This window comes from Bradysia coprophila, unplaced genomic scaffold (assembly GCF_014529535.1).
Source record: "Bradysia coprophila strain Holo2 unplaced genomic scaffold, BU_Bcop_v1 contig_232, whole genome shotgun sequence".
In the NCBI taxonomy this organism is placed as follows: Eukaryota; Metazoa; Arthropoda; class Insecta; order Diptera; family Sciaridae; genus Bradysia; species Bradysia coprophila.
The window spans coordinates 14777982-14798198 of NW_023503493.1; the positions used below are offsets into that span (position 1 = coordinate 14777982).

Consider the following 20217-nt stretch of genomic DNA (forward strand, 5'->3'; position numbering starts at 1 on the left):
CTGGAAGAAATACAATCATAAAGCCGAATATGAAGTGTTGTAATTGTGGGTTCTTATTTATTCCATTCAAATTTAAAGACAAAAAGCAATTCTGTTGACGTCAAATTTGTGCACCAACTATTTATTTATGATACTCCATCTCTCGCGTATCGATAATTTCAATGTCGAATATTTTTCAAAATGTTGAACATGCTGTACGCTGAATTCAAAATCCGAAACAAGTTTACGCTCAAAATCGTACAAAAACCAACTAAGCACACCCCAGCCAACCCTGTTGAATGTCTGCAAAGTCAGCGGATACAACCTCCCGATCGGGAGCACCTGCGGCTGCTTCAAATATTCACCAAAAATAATCATGCACATTTTGGTTCAATGTAGCTGGTTGTACCATTGCCGAAGTACGTGATCATAAATATCTCGGCCATGTAGTATACGAACAAAATACAATACATGAGTCGTTCGGGTAGATTGTCACCGACATCCTACAAATGAAGAAGGAATTAGGAATGACAACGATGGTATGACGAACGCGAATTCACATACGAATGCCAGGCAATAAATTGATCCACAGATGCAGGGGGCACTAGTTCCAAACTGAATGAAAAATAGGTCTGAGAAGAAGAACTGCACTTCGTTCATCAATTCTGAGAAATGAAATTCATAAACCTGGTAATGAAGTACAATTCTGCACAGTCACACACTTCCTGAAGTGTAGGTGAGCGGCGACTGATATCTTTAGGTCTGCAAAATAGATGTGCATTTTCCTTTCTGTCATCTTTGCATCTCCTTTTCCGTTAGTTCGTCCCATAATCTTCAACTCACTTCCCAGTACCTCATATAGCAGGAAACAAATGAGTCAAACCACATCGCAGAGCCAAACCACATCGAAACTTTTTGTCATAAAGTGACAGTTTTGACATTGACATTTTAATTTTTGACATCTGAAAAATGTCGTCATAACCTCAATTGAAAATGTGAATTGTACTTTTGAACAATTTTACAGTGTTTTTGTAGCCTTATTGTAATTTTTACGATAATACTGTAATATTATTCAAAATTAATTGTTTAAAGAGATGTCTTGTGTACAGTTCACGTTTTCAATTGAGGTTAGGACGAAATTTTTCAGATGTCAAAAATGACAACGTCAAAAATGTCAATGTCAAAACTGTCACTTCAGGACAAAAAGTTTCGATGTGATTTGACTCGAAACTTTTTGTCGTGAAGTGACAGTTTTGACGTTTTCATTATTGACATCTGAAAATTTTTGTCATAACCTCAATTGAAAACGAGAACTGTGCACAAAACTTGTCTTTAAACAATTAATTTTGAATAATATTACAGTGTTATCGTATCCTTATTGTAATATTTACGATAATACTGTAATATTATTCAAAATTAATTGTTTTAAGACAAGTTTTGTGTTCAGTTCACGTTTTAAATTGAGGTTATGACGAAATTTTTCAGACTTCAAAAATGACAACGTCAAAATTGTCACTGTCAAATGTCAGTGATTTGTTTATTGGTTGTCATAAGCGATGCACATGTGACCAAACGTAAAGTAACAATTGGATTTTATATCTTATAGACTATTATGATCAGAGTGAGAAGACCAGTTAATAATAACTTGCCTTATACTTGGGGTACATTGCATATTTCTATAGACTTGTTTTTGTGCGCACGTTTTTTGTGTATAGTTTTGATTTTGGATGATGTTCACAGAATCCTAATTTTGTCTTTTTTATTTAGACTGGTAGCTGGTAGGTTTATTTTTAATAATTATAGGCTCGTATAATAAAGTGGAATTTTTGGTTTAATTGTAAAACGCGCTTGTTAATAACAAGTCTTGTTGTGCAGATGGGAATATTTAGATTTCGTTTTAATTTTTCGAGTTATCGTTAACAGCGTCATTGTACTTAATTTGTTCTTCAAAGAACAACAATGTAAAAAGTTAGCATCCATTTCGTGGAATTTTAGATACACTTACAATGACTGGGAATTATATGTTTTAAATATTAGCCAAACATTCCATTTACCTGTTTGATTGTAAGGCCTATCTATGAGCCAATTCCCGCAGCTGCAAGGTCTTTGAAGAGGATACTTTTCCTGTTTTCCTGTATCTCCCTGTGCCATTCAGCTTTCTGGGCTCCCTTTTCTCGGCAAATTTTCTTGTGATAAAACTTGTCTTTTTCCTTTATCATCGATCATAATATTATTATAACACTCTGGAGCATGGTCTAATTGGTCTGTCATGAGAAATAGTAAAATTCCTTTTCTTTCACAACAATCAGTTTAATCTAAATGATGATCTAAATCATTTGAACAATCAAAAATATATATGTGATCGACGAAACTTGTTACTCTTCCGCCCCAAAATGTATTGAACGAAAACTTTCCAACATTTTGAACGTGATGTAAGCTACTAAAAACTTTTCAAAATGTTGAACATGCTGTAAGCTGAGTTCAAAATCTGAAACGAAAGTTGCCTTGAAATCGTTAAAAGCAACGAAGTAATGAAATCAAATCGTAACCCTTGTAAATGTCTCCAAAGTTAGTGGGTACAATTTGCCAATCACCAGCACTTGTGATTGTTTCAAATATTCACCAAAAATCAAGATGTTCGTTTTGGTTGACTGTGGCTGATCATACCATTCAGATTCAAATAAACTGTAGGAGAGGCGATTACTTGACAGCATAATCTCGTTGCCAAAATACGTGATCATAAATAGCTCGGCAATGAAGTAGATAAGCACAAAAATGTGCAAAACACGCTCCAGAAGATTGTCACCGACGTCCTAAAAAGATGTGAAAACGATCGAGAATACGTGAGTTCCAATATATAACTTACAAATGCAAGGCAATAAACGGATCCACAGATACACAAACCGCTGGTGCCGAACTGAATGAGAAACAGGTCTAAGATGAAAGACTCCACATCGCTTGTTAGTCTGGACAATATAATTGAAATTCGTAAACATTGCAACGTATAAAAAGGCAAGACTGATTCATATACCCCGTTAAGTGTAGGTGAGCAACGATTGACCTCTTTACGTCTTCAAAAAAATGGTTGCGCATTTGCCTTACCGTCATTTTTCCATTTCCACTTTCGTCAATTCGTCCCATATTCTTCAATTCACTTCCTAGCACTTCATACCTCAGGGTGCACATGAAAAGCAAATACCAAATTACTGTGGTGAAAAAAATAGCAACTATCGACAAAAGGACACCAATGAAAATAAAAATTGTTGCGATCCAGAATGCAATGTCACTGTTTTTATAATCCAAGGGAAACCCAATACCCAAAAACAATTTTTTCTCTTTTCCAGTAAATGATAAAAATACAACCGATAAACCAGTGATAATTACAATCATTACGAATACAATCACAAATTTAATGAATCCTTCATGTTTTTCGTTGAAACGATTGTGGTCACCATAATTTCGAATCAAAAAGACACAAACTCGATCCAACAAATTGATTATTTCGTCCTGCTTCCAAACTAGAATCCAAACTTTTACGCACACAACAAAAGCTCCCACTGATAAATCTGCTAGGTAGATCGACTCGCCCATTTTTTGACATTTAATTGATCCGATAACCAATGAGAGAACGTAAAATGAGTAATAAATGCAGTAGAAAAATTTAACTCTGATCTCCTCAACTGTAGGTTCAACACCGCGATGCCAAAATCCAAAGCGATAAAACATTGAATTCATCAGAGAGATAACTTTATGAATTCGAATGGGATGCATGTTTAATGCGTAGTTGTAAACGCTTGTACTGTTAAAACTAAACTGACGTGGCTATAATGCATCAACTGAACGATAGGTACCGTTATAGTCCTGTGACATTAAATGGAAAAGCTAAAATTATTAGTCTTCCACATTAACTGTCCAATTGTCAGTTTTGATTTTATATTATACTAGTGTAGTACCCGGATTTGCTCGTGATTATTTTAATGACAAAATATTACGTTACATTTCGTAAAAGGATGAATTCCCTAGGAATGAACTAAACGCATTTACGGGCTCAATCTCAACTCAAACCAACAAAATCCTGAGTTATGTTAAGATATTCCACATTTTCACGCGTTGAAAATTTTCACGCGTCAAAAATTTTCACGCGTTACAAAAATGTTTCCACGTTGAAGAAACGCATCCAAGACGTTAACATGCAAAAAAAAAACGCGCGTCAAATAACGCATGAAAAATTTTTTTTTCGCGATTTCTTCCTAACTTTTCCTCATTAGTCTGTATGCCAAGTTTCAAGTCTGTAAGACTTTCCGTCTGGGTTCCTATAGAGAGGCAAACCAACAAACAGACAAACAAACATTAAACTTTATATTATAGATTTAGAACACGTGTAAATATTGAAAATCGGATAATATACCAGCATACGATTCTTGTTACATAAATAACTATTTACGAAGGCTAGCAACCTTGATATAAATCGTCAGCATGGACAAGAATATCTCCTTCTTATCCTTCGTAGATTAGATCCTTTGTTTCCTTTTCCTGTCATCATCTTATCCTTCATAGTCTTTAGCTTTATGGCTATGCAATATCATCTGAGCCATAAATAAATCGATCCAAGCTGTAATTTTACACAGTTCGAACACTGCCCTACTGTTTCATTTTCAACGATAACATGACCTGGAGTGTGTCTTGTAAGTGCTTGAATGACATGCAATTCACCTAAAACACTTCTCATTGTCTCGTTTTAATATTCTCCAAACGATTGCTATATATGTGTTTGCGGTCAAAGGGCGTATAAGGTGGGAATCGTATTACGTATTTATCGCTTTACACGAGGGGAATGATTTTAATATATTTTCGCGACTGTTAATTAATATGCTTTTTCGTTGTCATTTTTAATTACGCACAGCGCCCAATGCCAAGAAATTCAAATGGTTATGATATAACATGATATGCAAAACATTTTCTCTTGGTTCTCTCCCTTTAATTAAGTCTTATTTGCATTAAGCTTTAATTAAACATAAAACCTTTGAAAGCGCCGTAGCTGATAGTATAATCAACCATGCTACGGTACCATTACGACTATTTATGCATACGAAACATAATAATTTTCCAGTCGAATTTCCATGTACTACAGAAATATCATTCCACTTTCTCGTTTACTCTCTCTCCCTCTCGATCTCGGGGTGTAAGTATACAATGCAGGCTATATAAACTTATACATGCTACGTATCCATTTATTGACTCAACTCAATTATCTTGCATAATATTGGGTTTGATTAGTAATTAACATATTATGGCCACTCACATCGCTGATAAAATCAATGAGTTTCATTTGTACAAATATTTAATGTTGTAACCGAAATTTGATGGTTATTGGGAGGGTTAAATGAATTAAGTAAATTTGATAAAATGGTAATTTAGATAAGAAGTTATTTACTGACTTATACCATGGTAAACCCCATAATGGTCAAAGGCACTTTAAATGTTTGATAAAGTCTTAATATAATATTGCGTTGCGGATAAAGGATTGTTACTGCCGAGCACTTAGCACGTGCCACGTGCCATCTACAAAAAAAATCGTTACACCAACGACAATAATAGAAAATCTTTATTTCTGTCGTACACGTATACAAGGTCAATCTTCTACAATAAATATCTTTTAGTAGCTGCCTGCAGGAAAAACAGATTGGCATGGATCTGGCTCAAATGGTGATACAGCCTATATGTCAATGACGGCCTACTACACATCAGACTATTATTAGCTCAAATGCAGGAACAGTATTTCAGCACTGATACAATAGGTCGATTCCACGGTCGTTGAAAATGTCAATCGTTATCCACAGAGAAGCCAACACAACCTCACTTTGAAGTTATTTAACGAAAGGATTTATTTCAGTTGCTCTTACGTTTCTGTGGATGACGGTTGGTTTTTTTCGGCTTGTCAAAATTCGTTTGTATCGTACGATGGAAGAAACCCAACAAACCTATAGAAAAATGATCACAAATGTACTATTCTGAAGAAAAACGAGTGACCATATTTCCCGTGCAGTCCAAGTGCGAGACGTTCAGCTTGACAGAAAGTAATCGGATTCAGATCTTAACGAAAACCACCAACTGCCATAAATTTATGATAAAATATTAACATCCAACATGCTTGATTCATGAGAACCAACAAGCTGACGTCCAATAATCCCGAAAGTCCAGAAGATAATCTGAAAAATCCTTTAATTTTTTCTTAAATTCTACAATTGGAAAGATAATGGATTATGTGGTGATGTGGAATTTCGGGAACCAGCACACCTCAATAATCCCAAAAGTACAGAAGATAATCCAAAAAAATCCTCAGAGTCGCTCCAAATTCTTTGAATTCTAGAACTGGTAAGATTGAGGACCGTGTGTGGTGTTGCAATTTTGGGAACCAACACACTGCCATCTCAATAATCCCAAAAGTACAGAAGATAATCCAAAAAATTCCTCAGAATCCCTTCAAATTCTTTGAATTCTAGAACTGGTAAGATTGAGGACCATGAATGGTTCCGCAATTTTGGGAATAATAATCCGAAAATTCCATAAAAGAACCAAAAAAACCTAACAATTCCGTCAAAACCCAAAGTTCTAGAACTGTAGAGGGTGTGGACCATAAAGAATGGTGTAACTTTAAGAACCAACATTCCACCTTAATAATTCCAAAAGCTGAAAAAAATACAGCAGACGAAATCAGCTCTTAGAAGCACTCTGCTTTCCTTTACTTTTATACCACATACCTTGCCGTCTGCCGAGTTTCACATGTTACAAGCTACTTCATACGGGGCTAAAAATTCGACATACAACTATTTTCTAATGTAGGGCCCATTGAGTTTTGTAGAATTCCCGTTGCCTCCGTTCTGTCTGAACAGAACCATTTTTCCCCGCTACTGACCTCTTTTTCTAAACGAAATTTCTTCTTCAACAGGCACTTAGAATTCGAGCAAAAAAACAGAAGGCAGCCCGAAAACCTCATCTATCTGAGTTAGTGGCCGGCGGTAGCGTAATCGAAAATATCGCACAAACAAGAAGACTGGCAGAAACGACATTAGACAGCAGTAAAAGCGGTTCACGCATAATGCCAGATGAAGCCCCAACGAACACAGCGTCCGGTTCAAACGAAGAGGATGACGAAAATGCCGCATCACCTGTAGACGCAGACGATTGTCATGTCATCGTTAACGATAAGTCAACCGAATTTATGCTTAGTACCGTCATCGAGGAGAAGTAAGTACAACTGTGATTTTGCCATGAAAGAATATGGCCTTGGTGTCAGACAAAAGAAAATTAAAATGAAAATCTAATACAGCATCACGATGAATTTCAGTGTGGTGGCACAGATAACGTCCCCGTCGCAAACGGTTGTGGCCGATCCAAACGGCAATCATGATTCCGGCTATGCTCCTTCAAATGTTGAAGAGACACTAGCTGGTACAAGCACACCACCTGGCAGTCCTCGAAATGCTGTCAGTGGTAGCACGTTAAAAAGTAGTCTAAGTAAACGGAACGGTGTTGATGGATCACCGAAAAAAGAACCATTGAGGTAAGTGTCTCTTCCGTTACCGATCAGCCCGGCAACATTTTGCATCGGTTATTGTAACAGTGACGGGCCATGTTCAGTTAAATTCAGTTATTTTTGCAGTGTTGCCATGAAGCCGTTATCATTGGTGCGATATGGTGTGCAAGAAGCGCTGTCATTAGCTAGAAATGATTCGACGCTTTCAACGAATTCTAGAGGGTCTACTAAGGATAAGAAAAATGCGCAAGCATCAAGGTAATTACCGTCATTTAATGATAATAAAAAAATGTTGTCGCAATTTTAATTTTAATGGGCCGTGTGTAATGGATAAGATTTGTTACGACTCCGCAATCTATTAAAGTCATGATGGGGTTCGGTTGGAGAGAGAGTAATATAAAGAAGAAGAAGAAGAAGAAACAAAAAATGTAGAAAAAGCCTCATATCTCGGTGGGTGTACGGTTACGTACACTTATATACATATGGAAGAAAGGCGAAAAATTGTTTTATGCTCGGGCACAAGCTTGTGTAAACCCATTTATCCATAAAACTTTTGAACACATAAACTTTTCAACATGGTTTCAATGTACGAGAGGAAACCTCATGAAAATTTGCAGAAAACTTAAATGTTCCAGGAATTAAAACTTTATCCCTCATATCTTTTCCGACTTAATCATTATAAAATACAACATAGTTGGACCTCTAGTGCGGTTGCTTGTGACGTCAATAAGAATAGTTTCCGTTTGCGTTGACACTTTTTGATCTTTCCTAGCAGAAAGTGTAGCATTCAACTGGGTAGGTCATTTAAGGAATATATTCACAGAATACGTACAATTCAGAAGTGAAGTGGGTCAGACCAATTGTGAAACATGTATAGTCACGGCAGAGTAAGATAAACCAGGCAGGAGCGGTTCATTTTCGAAACGGCAAATATGGGACCAAATACACTGGATGAAAATGAACTCAAATGAACACTGACATAAATTGAAAAATTTTATTCGCAAAAAATAAAGGGCTACTAGATTATTCAGGTCCCTAGTCAAATCAGCGCTACTGCCTGGTTAACTTTACTCTGTCGTGGTATAGTCTATCGTCCGCTCTCAAACGCGTTCATTTTCATATTATTTTGACATAAATTGTGAATACGTTCAAGATGAATCGGAACGATCGGAAATACTCGTTTTCTTCTTTATATTGGGGTTACCCTAATTCTTACCATATTTTCGGATCCAGGGCCTCGATTCTAATATGTTTGTAACTTTAAGAACTCGTAATTTTTTTAGACGTAATCAAATTGATTGACCTGTCTTTTGCGAGGGGCAAACCACTCTGGTAATAAGTGTCACAAGCTCGAAGCAAATATTGAATGCTTCGGCAAATACTGGCAATTGTAGCATAACCAAATTGAAATCAAAGCAAATATTAAAAAACATGGTGTGACGTCAGAGAAATTTAGAAATTACTTCATTCAAAGCATTGCTTTGCTTCATCTGTTTTTCATTTGGTGATACTGTCTATACACGGGCTTTCCACTACCACCCATACGCATGAGCAGTTTTGTTTGTATGAGTGGACCAGCTGAAGAACAGCTGAAGCAAATTTATGTTTAAATTTCAATAACGTCGACTGTTCTAAATATTTGCTGAGATATTAGCGGAGATGAGTTCACCTGCCAAATTTTTGTGCTCGTAGCCCAAAGTTTTCGCATCGTAATGCCCACGGCCCCATGCCTAAGAAAAAAATGTTAAATGCTCAATGTTCATTGCCCAGTCCACGAACTCTGTTTACAAATGGTCGTGTTCCAGTGTTAAGCTTTTATTTCGTAAGTTCAATTGTTAAAAACATTAAAAAGCCCACGAAATGGGCAGACTTACACTGGCGTGTACGCATGCAAGTTCAGACAAAGATTTTAAATTGTTGTTTAACCTGATTCCTTAGATATTACTCTGGTCAGATACAAAATTTTAGGTTGAATTACAACTCAAACCAGGTCCGTCATTCTTTTCATGAAAACCAATAATTTAACGGGCGACCGAGTTCCATTAAAATTCCCATGCACATTGTCCACGAATTGGAAACCCATAATACCCGTGGAATAGGACATATGTCTTGGGCTGTGGACGGCCCAGTCATCTCTACGGCAAAGGTCTAGTAAATTATGAGTTTAATAAACTTCGTAAAATTATGAATTTTGGCAGCCCGACCCACAACCCCGTTAATTTCCTCTCGCAGCTCTATTTGTTCTTCATACTCTGGCTTTTTCAATCGGAAAAGCTATTTTCGTTTGCATTTCTCGTCTTTAGCTCCGCGAGAGACCTTACACAATTCGAATACTTTCACAAAGATGGACACAAGCAACCGGACTACTGACTACTCCGCATCATCGTTTCTATATATTTTTTTAGCTCGTTCCTTGTATTTTATCACTAGTTTAAACATTTTCTTTTAAAGAGACGGCGAAGAACGATCTGGTGTATTTTCTAAAGTTACACAACATCTTTCGTAAGTAAATGAAAATTGTTAAACGAGAGAAAAAAAAACTCGTAATTTTATACACATCAAAAGAGTGAAAATGAATTTTGCGATATGGATGTTAGCCATAAAAAAATGTACAATTCATGTAATATATATGTGTACGTTACATGTATTCAGTATTCAGTATCCATCCATATAGTAAATATATATACCACATCTATGCCAACCATGCCATTCATATACTTTTGTAACAACATCACCACCGTAATATATAAAGCATTTTGTATATGGAATTTTCCTTAACCTTTTGATGAAATATTTTTTGAACCCTCTCTAAAGAAGTTGGAATTTCACTTAAATGGTCTGTTGAAGGAACACTTTATAATATTATATTGTTATCATCAACGTTCATATTTAATCGAGTAGAGAAACACCCACTTAATTTTGCATCAATGAATTACATCGCACACATTTTGTATGAGTTATAAAATAAAAAGTTTTACTTGTATGGTACCGTTCCGTTCCCATACAGTGGTCGACGGCGCAAAAATGTTTCAATGAAACACGAAACCTTCTTTCGTTCCTCTTTTTAATTTACCATCCATTTCAGATACATGTTACAGAGGAATTATTTTGACTTCAGTTTTTACTCGTCTTTTCATTACCCTTTCCGTGGTTAACGTTGTTTTTATTCAACGGTTGAATTCAATTGAAATTGACATTTTGTTCGAATTTTCTTCTTTTTTTTCGTTATTAAAAGTTCGTTTCAAAACAACATCCCACTTACATTAGCGTCGAATGTTGTTGCTGTTCCTGAAAAGCATTCATTGATTTCGAAATTTGTCATTTTTTGTGATTCTAAATGTCGTATAAAACTATAATTATATTGGGATGATTCGGATAGATGCGAATATTCGCACGCAATAAATACATGCATTTCCATATTTTGCTTGACACTAGTGCTAGTATCAAGTGATGCGTTATATGAAAATACATGTAATTGTAGCGCGCGAGAATTTGCATCGTGTTCCAATAGGTCTGTTCCAAGGTTATACGAATTGTCAAATTTCATCCATAGACAACATAACCTAAACAATTTATCATAAAAAATGAGCTGCCGAAATTAGCGCGAAGCAGCTTCAATACGTTCAATACGTAAATTTTTTTGAAAGCTGTCACTATAAGTATACGGCGCCTCACAATTTTTGCAAAAAACAAAGGTTATGTCGTCTGTGGATGAAATCGTCGTGGTTCGGGTTGTCAAAGTTCGCGTTTATAGTTATTTCGAACAAACCTATAGGTTTGTTCCAGATAACTGTAAACACGACTTTTGACAACCCAAACAACGACAATTACATCCATAGCAACATGGCTCACGTGATATTTCATACAAATCGAGCAACGTCGCCTACGCTATTTACACCGAGATATTGGTTATGGTTCTGTGGATGAAATTTGACAATTCATATGGTCTTGGAACAAACGAATAGATCTCATCGGTTTGCGAAACTGATTACAGCACAGTGCAGTGGATTAATTTGACGATTTTGTGTGCAGACTAATCATAGCCAACCTCGCAAAAGCGGAAAATTATTTACATTCCTGAAAATGCAGCAACAAATTTTTAGACATTGTTTCGAGCAATTCAACACTTTTATTTTCCTTGACTTCAAATATAAACATTTCACAGTTACTAAAAGTGTTTAATTCAATTTTCCATTAGCATTTTCTATGTTGTTAACTCTTTCCTAAAAAATATTTCAAAAACTTCCCCTCTTTGTGAAGTTAGCTGTGTTTAGTTTGCACACAATTTTTGACATGCGATCGCACTGCCAGATGTCAACCGAAGAGATCGATATAATTACTGCTTGCTGCCTGCACACATAGCGACGCGAAAGAGGCCTAATCCAAATTTTTCTTTTATATTCCAGTCAAACTTGGCACAAAAGAAAAATTTGGATTAGGTCTCTTTCGCGTCGCTACATATGTGTACGAGAAGTAAGCGAGGAGAAATGTTATTGGAAAGGTGGAAGTTTTTCGCCAAGGACGCATTTTTAATCGGGATGTTAAATGTGCCCTTTCGATACTCGATTGTCCATTTGTATGGTTGCCGAAATTGGGACAAATTTTTGGAATGGTTTAGGGCAACCACAGTCCAGGCGCTACACCGATTAACCCTTGGAGTAGGGATTGATCTTTTCGGTGAATTCGATCACACCTAAATTGTTTTCTCTTAACTAACCTAGAAATTTTCAGTTTACTAAAATCTACTGTTCTCTTAAAGTTGTGTCTCCTTCTTCAGCCCTTATCTTCCCGCAACGGTACAAAAATCGCACGAGGTAGCATTCTTTCGAAATTAAAGTGTGGTGTTGAGTAAAGTAAACCAGTCAGGAGCAGTTGATGCAAATGCATTCAAAGAGAGGTTCTATAGATGAGCCATGAATGCCATCGATCAGTTTTTTTAAAGCCACAATTCTGAAGCCATAAAGAAATGTTCAGTGTTGATGACAAAATGTGATGTGATTTTAATTACGACCTTTGAATTTCGAAAACTTTACAGAAAATTTTCCGAATCGAAAAAGGGATTTTTTACGTGTGCAAAACTGAATAGAAGAAGAAATCATTTTTTCGGTTTTTTTGTTTGCAAAATTGGCCTGATGTGTCTGCAATAAACGGTGGTCGCTTAATTATAGTCACAGTGTATGTGAATAGATCTCTAGCGTCAACCAACAAAAGATCTACTTCACATCGACTATAATTACACGATCACGGTCCTTGGTTTATAAACTTCAATAAAACATCTTTGATACCTTTTGTTGCGACAAAATGCTAATTACATTCAACTCTTAAAAAGGAACGTACATCTGACATTATCACACGAGCCAACTTAATAAGCTGCAAGTAGAAATGAAAAGAAAAGAAAAACTAAAAGAAAATTTCCCCTTATAGAAAAAGGCTTGACGCGCCAACGGAAAGCGATAAAAGGTTTTTATTTATTCTGATTTTTTATAGAAAGAAAAAAATCTGTTGATAGCAAGACACCGTACATAGAGCATAAAAGTGGAATAATAATAAATGTTGTACATGAAGATGAACTTAAAAAGGCGCACGATAATCTTGTGAAATAGTCAAGATTTTATAGTTGAACTATAAAAAAGTTTTCTTTTTTTACTTCCATTTCCAGTTTCTTTTACATTATACATTTTTCCCTTTTAGAGCTTTTGAGATGGTGTATGCTTGTGTACTTAATATAAATAAAATTGTAGTAGATAGCATTAAATTTGAAATCGTGTTATTAATATAGAGTTATAGATAGAGCAACATGATTTATGGATAGTCTCAATTTCTTTTTTCAATTTTATTAGCAATTATAATGGAACGTTCGTAAAATCATGGAATGGTGTTTGTGTGTACTATTTAGCGTATCGACGAGAGTTATAAAATTCAAATTATTCCACATATGGGGTGGGTGGTCTATCCTCCGTCAAAGTACTTTATAAACGCTGAAGATAGCGCAAATATTCAGCGGATCACAAAAAATACGGAACATAATATCTGGGTGAATTTCAGTGAAGCGTTGTATTTCTATAGAATAGGGCTATATATAAAAGAGCGTAAAAACAGGGGAAAAATCAGTTAATTTAACTGAGCTCGATGGGTGATATGTCAAAATTTGCATGTAAAAATGGAAAAAAAAAACAAGGTAAATATATGTGCGGAGGTAATGCCATACAGATGCGCGGCCTAGCACAATAGTTCGATGCTAATGACACATTCTTTTAAAATGGTTGACTATGATTTACCTGTGTTTCACAAAATGTTATGTCAATACCCTCTCTAGCAAACAAACTACATTTATTAAGGGGGTAAAAATGTTTGTGAAAGTCTGCTACTTGTTTGCGATTTATGAGTCTGTTCACTTTAAGCCTAATTAAAAAGCAGTGTTTCTCAAACTTATTTTGGCTATCGCAAAACAGATGGCACAGGTTTCTAAGCAACTTTGTGATTTTGAAGAATGGGAGAGATGGCGTTTATAGCAAACTTTCGTGTCACTGCACATCTCATTCGGTTATTTAATGGCATTACTTCCGCCCATAAACCTTGGAAAAACCAGTTAATTTAACTGATGTCGATAGGTCAAAATTTCCACTCTCTTTTGACACTGAGGAAAAAATAGCCCCGGAGAACAGTATCTTCGGACAAAATACCTCTTATTGCCTGTGCTCTGCTTGGGCTCTATATGAATGGAAAGTTTCTCGTAGGCAACACTAATTATAAATATAAATGGAGCTGGAACAATAACATTAACAAGACCATTCGAATTCGAATGTAAATAGAATGCAAATGACATTATGAAAAAAGGCAACGTAGATATATGGACGAGGTAATGCCATATATAACGTATATAACCCAATCGGGCGGTGGCACGAAATTTCGATACAAACGCCATCTCTCACTTTCTTTGAAAACACAAAATTGCCTAGAAATGAATGATATCTACCTTGGAAAAACAAGCATTTCTAAAGTGAAATTGGGCGGGAAATATGTTGTGATGGAGATGAACGTTGCAGCAAAACTGTTATGCTCAAAACAAACGAGGCATTGAAAACGTGTTTTGGTCTCGTTTTTCATGACGAAATTTTCGAAACTGTCAAATGAAGTTAGAACTTTTTCTATTCAAAATTGCGACTGCTGCATCTGTCAATGAAAACTAGGACCAAAACACGTTTTCAATGCCTTGTTTGTTTTCAGCATTATGACCTGGAGACCACCCAAGATTGTTACGTTTTCGTTTAATGAATGAGCGTATTTTAAAGGACAATAATTTTATTTAACAGTTATACACCTAGCCTAGACCTTGTAGTAGTCATATCATTGACAATTTTCTTTAAAATCTTTTAAAATTGTGCTGTGTGATCAATGGAACTTGTTACGTCAGTGAAATTTAGGCGTGAATTTGCTTCACTTGTTTTTCAGCTGGTCCACTCATACAAACAAAAGTACTCGTAAGTCTTTTGCTGTTTTACCACTATAGAGTGTTATGATGAAAGAGAAAGAAATAATTTCACAAGTGCCCCAAGGCAAGTTAAAATAAACTGGTCTTCGGTCTTATCGCTCGTATCTAAGCATGTTGAAAGAAAAGCAAACACTGACGAATCTCCTAAGGCAAGTTATAATTAACTGGTCTTCGGTCGTCTCGTTCCGATCATAAAACTATAACACACGTGCTTACTGAAAACTTTTCAAAATGTTGAACATGCTGTAGGCTGAATTCAAAATCTGAAACGAAGATTATGTTCTAACTGACAAAGCAATGGAATCTTATCCAAACAAACTCTTGTAAATGTCGCCAATGTTAGTGGATATAATTTACCAATCACCAGCTTTTGCGGTTGCTTCAAATATTCACCAAAAATGATGATGCACGTTTTAGTTGACTGCGGTTGGTTATACCAGTCTGATTCGAATAAATTGTACGAAAGGCGATCGCTCGACAACATAATTTCGTTGCCAAAGTACGTGATCATAAATAGCTCGGAAGTGAAGTAAAGAAACACGAAAAGGTATACGACGCGTTCCAGTAGATTGTCACCGATATCCTTTGAAGAAATAAACGAACAAAGTCGGTGTCGATTGTGTCAATGCAATGAACTTACAAATGCCAGGCAATAAACTGATCCACAGATACATAGGCCACTAGTTGCAAACTGAAGGAAGAACAGGTTCGAGAAGAAGAACCCCACTTCGTTAGTCAATCTGGGAAGTAGATTTATTAAAGACCACAAAATGGATGACATAACAACACAGGCACCAACTCCCTTAGGTGAAGGTGGGCATCGACTGAAGTCTTTAGGTCTTCAAAAAAGTAGTTTTGCATTTGCCATTCCGTCATCTTCGTATGACCCCTTCCGCTAATTCGACCCATGTTTTTCAATTCGCTTCCGAGCACTTCACATCTCAGGGAACAAATGAAAAGCAAACACCAAATTACTGTGGTGAAAATTACCGCTAATATTGTTAAAAAAAATCCGACGAAAGTGAAAGCAATTGCGATCCAGAATACAATTTCACTGTTAACATAATCCAAAGGAAATCCGATCTTCAGAAACAAAGTTTTCTCCCTTCCAATCAGCGATAAAACTACAGACCCTAAATAACCACAAACGGTTGCAATAATTACAAACGCGAACACAAATTTCATGAATCCATCAATTTTCTTGCGGTTCAGATCATCATCATTTCGAATCGAAAAAGCGCAAACCATATCCAACAAATTGAGAATTTCGTTCTGCTTCCAAATTAAAAACCAAAATTTCGCTGCCATAACTGTAGCTCCGATTGATACATCAGCTAGGAATATTGTTTCGTCCTTTCTTTCACATTTAATTGCTCCGACAACCAATGATATGACGAAAAGAGTGTAATAAATGGAGAAGAAACATTTTTTCAGTATCTCCTTGACTGTAGGTTTATCTCCGCGATGCCAAAGACCAATGAGATAAAATGTGGATATTTGCAGAGTGATAAGTTTATGCATCTTAAGACCGTGGTAATCGTAAACCTTTCACAGCAAAAATAACATCGAATTTACTTGACTACAATTCAGTTATATCTGACATGGTTATAATACATTGCATGGAATCCACTTCGTTTTCGTCCTTCGATTTGAAAATAAAAGCAAATTACAAGCCTCGTATGTCAGCTGTCAAGATTTTGATCAATATTTTTCAAAGTAAATCCTCTGTAATGGGAAACCCGTCATATGTGATGTACAAAAATTCTTTTAATTTTATGTCAGCTCAGGTCAGGTTCTTTGATAATTTTATCATCCATAAGGGAATGTGACGCAAGTCATTCTTCCGAAACAACTGATATCATTTTAAGTGTCGCATTCTGCGCTTGAACGCAAACATTTAGACTGCCACCTCAATAATCTCAAAAGTGAACCCAAAAAACAAGTGAAAGGTCCATCAAAATGCTGATGTTCCAGAACTGGGCAGAAACCACAATAATCCTCAAGGCCCAGAATTCGATTCACCATTTTCCCTTTGACCTCAAAAATGCAGCTCCTACAAGACATTCCTGAAATACCAACGTTTGTTGTCAGTTTAAACCAACAAGATTGCAAGATTGTTATCCTCAATGAACTCTACAATCACTCCTGCCAGTTGTCCGAAAAGCTATATAGGTTTTCAGAAAGTTCATCTTGAACTCACTCTTTTAGCAAGATTGTTAAGTACCCTCAATGAACTCTATAATCGCGCCTGCCCTACAAAAGCTAATGGACACATACCTGAGGATTTATCGAGGTGGAAGGAGCATTTATTCCCTGATCTTTCGAGATTGTAGGAGTAAATATTATCTAAAGAAGCATTTGTGAGTCTACGAATAAGACAGTCATCCTTCATACTGATTGTGCGAGGAGTAAGTACCAAAAAAGGGACCTATGATTGTGGGGGGTCACAAAGTATTTTTTTTTTCTTCGTAATATGCGCTCATCCCAAAAATCAGTTTGATGTTTAAACGAATTTATAAATTAAAAAGGTGGCATGCAACCGCCTTCGCCTTCGGCTCTGTCTGGAAACCTCTCACACGCTAAAAAAAGACTTTTAGTCCTAGGTGCGAAATGTACTGTTTTTTTATATTTCATAAAATAGTTGCTCAATATATGCTGTTGTTGTTTATTGTCATAGCGAACAGTGATGTAATGAACCTGTTCCGACTATTTATCCTTTAATAGCATTTCATAGACCGATTAAAATTTACGTTCACCTAGCGTTTTAATATCCATAAATAGTTTTCGTACTAAAATTTGTAATTTAATTTACATGTACGCTGTGTGTGTTGGTTGGAGTATACCGTCCTCGTATGTTGTGTAATTATGTAGAAAATTATTTAATGTAAAGTTGATTAAAATCATAGAGCCATACATGCATTAATACTAGATGTGAAACCGTTCGTTCTCGTTGTGGTGTGATACTATTTTCATTCACTATGAAAATAAGGCACTTGTTGATCTCTTCCCGACAACCCACCGTTTAACTACATGTATAAAGATACTGAGAGCGAGAAACCATTTGTAGCCCGTAGCATTTCACAGACAGATGATGGTTTTTTGAAAGACTTATGCAGAATGTCAACAACTTTGATTTCAATTTCCAGAATTTAAATGAAATGCTGCAATTCGAGAGAAACACCATCGTATTTACCGACTGCAAATAGCATTTAAGATTTGAATTTATGTTTAATTGACTATGACTAGAAACTTGTCACATCTGGACAACAGAATATTTGCCTGGGGTCGGTATTAGCTACAAATAGTATGGAGAGGGCGATCATTAGATGAGTGGTCCGAATTTTGTTGTTTTGCTTTTACACTCAACTCAATTTGGTTAGCAAATAGCAAGAAATTCATGTGTTCGATTGAATTTTTAAGTTCCAACAGTTCCACACTTCCATCCATAAATTACTACACACGTGTATGCTGAGTATAGCATCGTTTGTATGCTTTGGAGAGGTTGCGGATGCTTTGAACGTCTTTTGTCATCCATAAGAAAAGTTAAATATTTCAGTGGAATGCAGAAGAAGCTAAAAGCTCTCTAAAGGTCGGCATAAAACCAAAGACACGAAGAAAAACAAAAAGTCGCATAAAAATTTCTAACTAAATTGAGGCGTTTGTAGATCCATATATTTCTCACAGTCGGCGAAGTAGTTGGTGCAGCTCGTTTCAGATGATTCCCTCAAACAGAGGCGTTTTTACGCTCTTGCATGTAACTATTTCACCTGTATGAACAAGTATAAGCAGTCTGAGTTTGTGTGAGTGGATCAGCTGAACAACAGCTGAAACGAACTGCGTTACTCATTTCAAAGTTGCTGACTATACTTGCCATTATTTCTGACATAATAATACCAGTGGAACGGATTTCCGACAAAGTTTGACGTTGATCTGCATACTTTCTCCATTTTCAATTGACAAAAGTCTGTTTAATTGTTCAGAAATTGTGCGCCGATCTTTGTGAACGATCCCGTCAGACGGGTTGGAAATGTGAGATGATGGCTTCACATAACGATAACCCATAACTGAATACTCTGATTGATCACGGGAAGAACACCATTTTCGCATGACAAAGATGGATGGTTAAGTAGGGACTGGCGTTTTTTTTTTTTGTCTTTCGATTTATTAAATTATGATGTGCCTTCATAGCATATAATACCAAACACAACAAGTAAATTTAAAAAGGAAAGGAAATAAATTCACCGTAGATAAAGTTGGTAATTCTATTACTGCAGGCTGGCTTCGTCTAATAACCTTTTTTGTTCGTTGAATGCAGTTGACAGCAATTAGCCTATAATGAGACGTGAAGGAAGTTGTGCCTCCTGGTTTTGTTTAGTAAAAAATTAAAGTTATTTAATTACAATGTTATGGACGGGAAATTGTACGCTGATGTCTAGAACGCTTTCAACAAAAAATCGTTAGAACGAAAATTGCATTTTCCTTCTTATTACCTCGCCCATGCCACCCTTCAATAAATTGCATATATCCTTTTGATATCGATAGAGCTTCCTGTTCGGAATGCTATTACTTGTTACATAAAATCCATTTATGCTTCAAATGATTTTCGTTTTTTTTTACTCTCTTTCCTTTTACAGATTCACGATATACAAAGTTCATAAAGCATCGAAGAAAAAACGGGAAAAATCATCAGCCAAAAAGGAGCGCAAGGCAACCAAGACTTTAGCTATAGTTTTAGGTATGTATGATGCAGATGCACTCACCGATGCACGGAATATGCAAATATAAATCGGAAAATAGAGAAAAACAACGGGCTAAATGTTCTGTGATTGAAATATTCTGTGCGAATGCTTTTACTCGCATGCCTGTCAATAGAAAATTGTATGCACAAAAGGGTGGCCTGAATTAAAGTTTAAAGCTCAAGCATGAACACAAGTCAAAACCCTTCAAAGAGTAAAATGTGACAGAAGTCCATGTGCGTGCATACTTCACACACAACAAATATTTGAGTCGAAAATAAAAATTGGGTCACAAAGTGGTAGATTATTTGGCCATTTCCTTTTGAATGCCACTCTGTCGGGACATATTCTCCATAAAAATTCTTAATTAAACTTGAGCAAAAAGACATCTTTCCATCATATAAAGTCTTATATTTAAAGAAAATTCACGTTGGCTGCCCACTCTCATGCCAGTAAACGACACAACAGTTCCA

The 20217-nt window shown here is 36.1% G+C and overlaps 2 protein-coding genes and 1 long non-coding RNA gene across 5 annotated transcripts in view; 1 reads left to right on the forward strand and 2 right to left on the reverse strand.

Moving 5' to 3' along the window:
- The window catches only part of LOC119076894 (dopamine D2-like receptor), a 208084-nt gene that overhangs the window by 185224 nt on the left and 2643 nt on the right, over positions 1 to 20217 (forward strand). Inside the window, exons 6-10 of one of the 3 annotated variants that reach the window (XM_037183900.1) lie at positions 6929 to 7227; positions 7310 to 7543; positions 7643 to 7774; positions 9968 to 10018; positions 19643 to 19743. In XM_037183900.1, the coding sequence (XP_037039795.1) occupies positions 6929 to 7227; positions 7310 to 7543; positions 7643 to 7774; positions 9968 to 10018; positions 19643 to 19743 (817 nt within the window). The remainder of the gene's footprint in view (positions 1 to 6928; positions 7228 to 7309; positions 7544 to 7642; positions 7775 to 9967; positions 10019 to 19642; positions 19744 to 20217) is intronic. The other 2 variants (XM_037183901.1, XM_037183902.1) reach the window with 2 other exon arrangements.
- On the reverse strand, positions 424 to 849 carry LOC119076917. The gene is made up of 3 exons (XR_005087716.1): positions 702 to 849; positions 544 to 644; positions 424 to 482 (listed from the first exon to the last, which is right to left on the reverse strand). It is a non-coding gene; the product is annotated as an uncharacterized LOC119076917 (long non-coding RNA).
- On the reverse strand, positions 2420 to 3750 carry LOC119076904 (odorant receptor 4-like). The gene is made up of 4 exons (XM_037183919.1): positions 3011 to 3750; positions 2846 to 2945; positions 2529 to 2792; positions 2420 to 2467 (listed from the first exon to the last, which is right to left on the reverse strand). The coding sequence occupies exons 1-4, from the start codon at positions 3748 to 3750 to the stop codon at positions 2420 to 2422; spliced, it is 1152 nt and encodes a 383-aa protein (XP_037039814.1).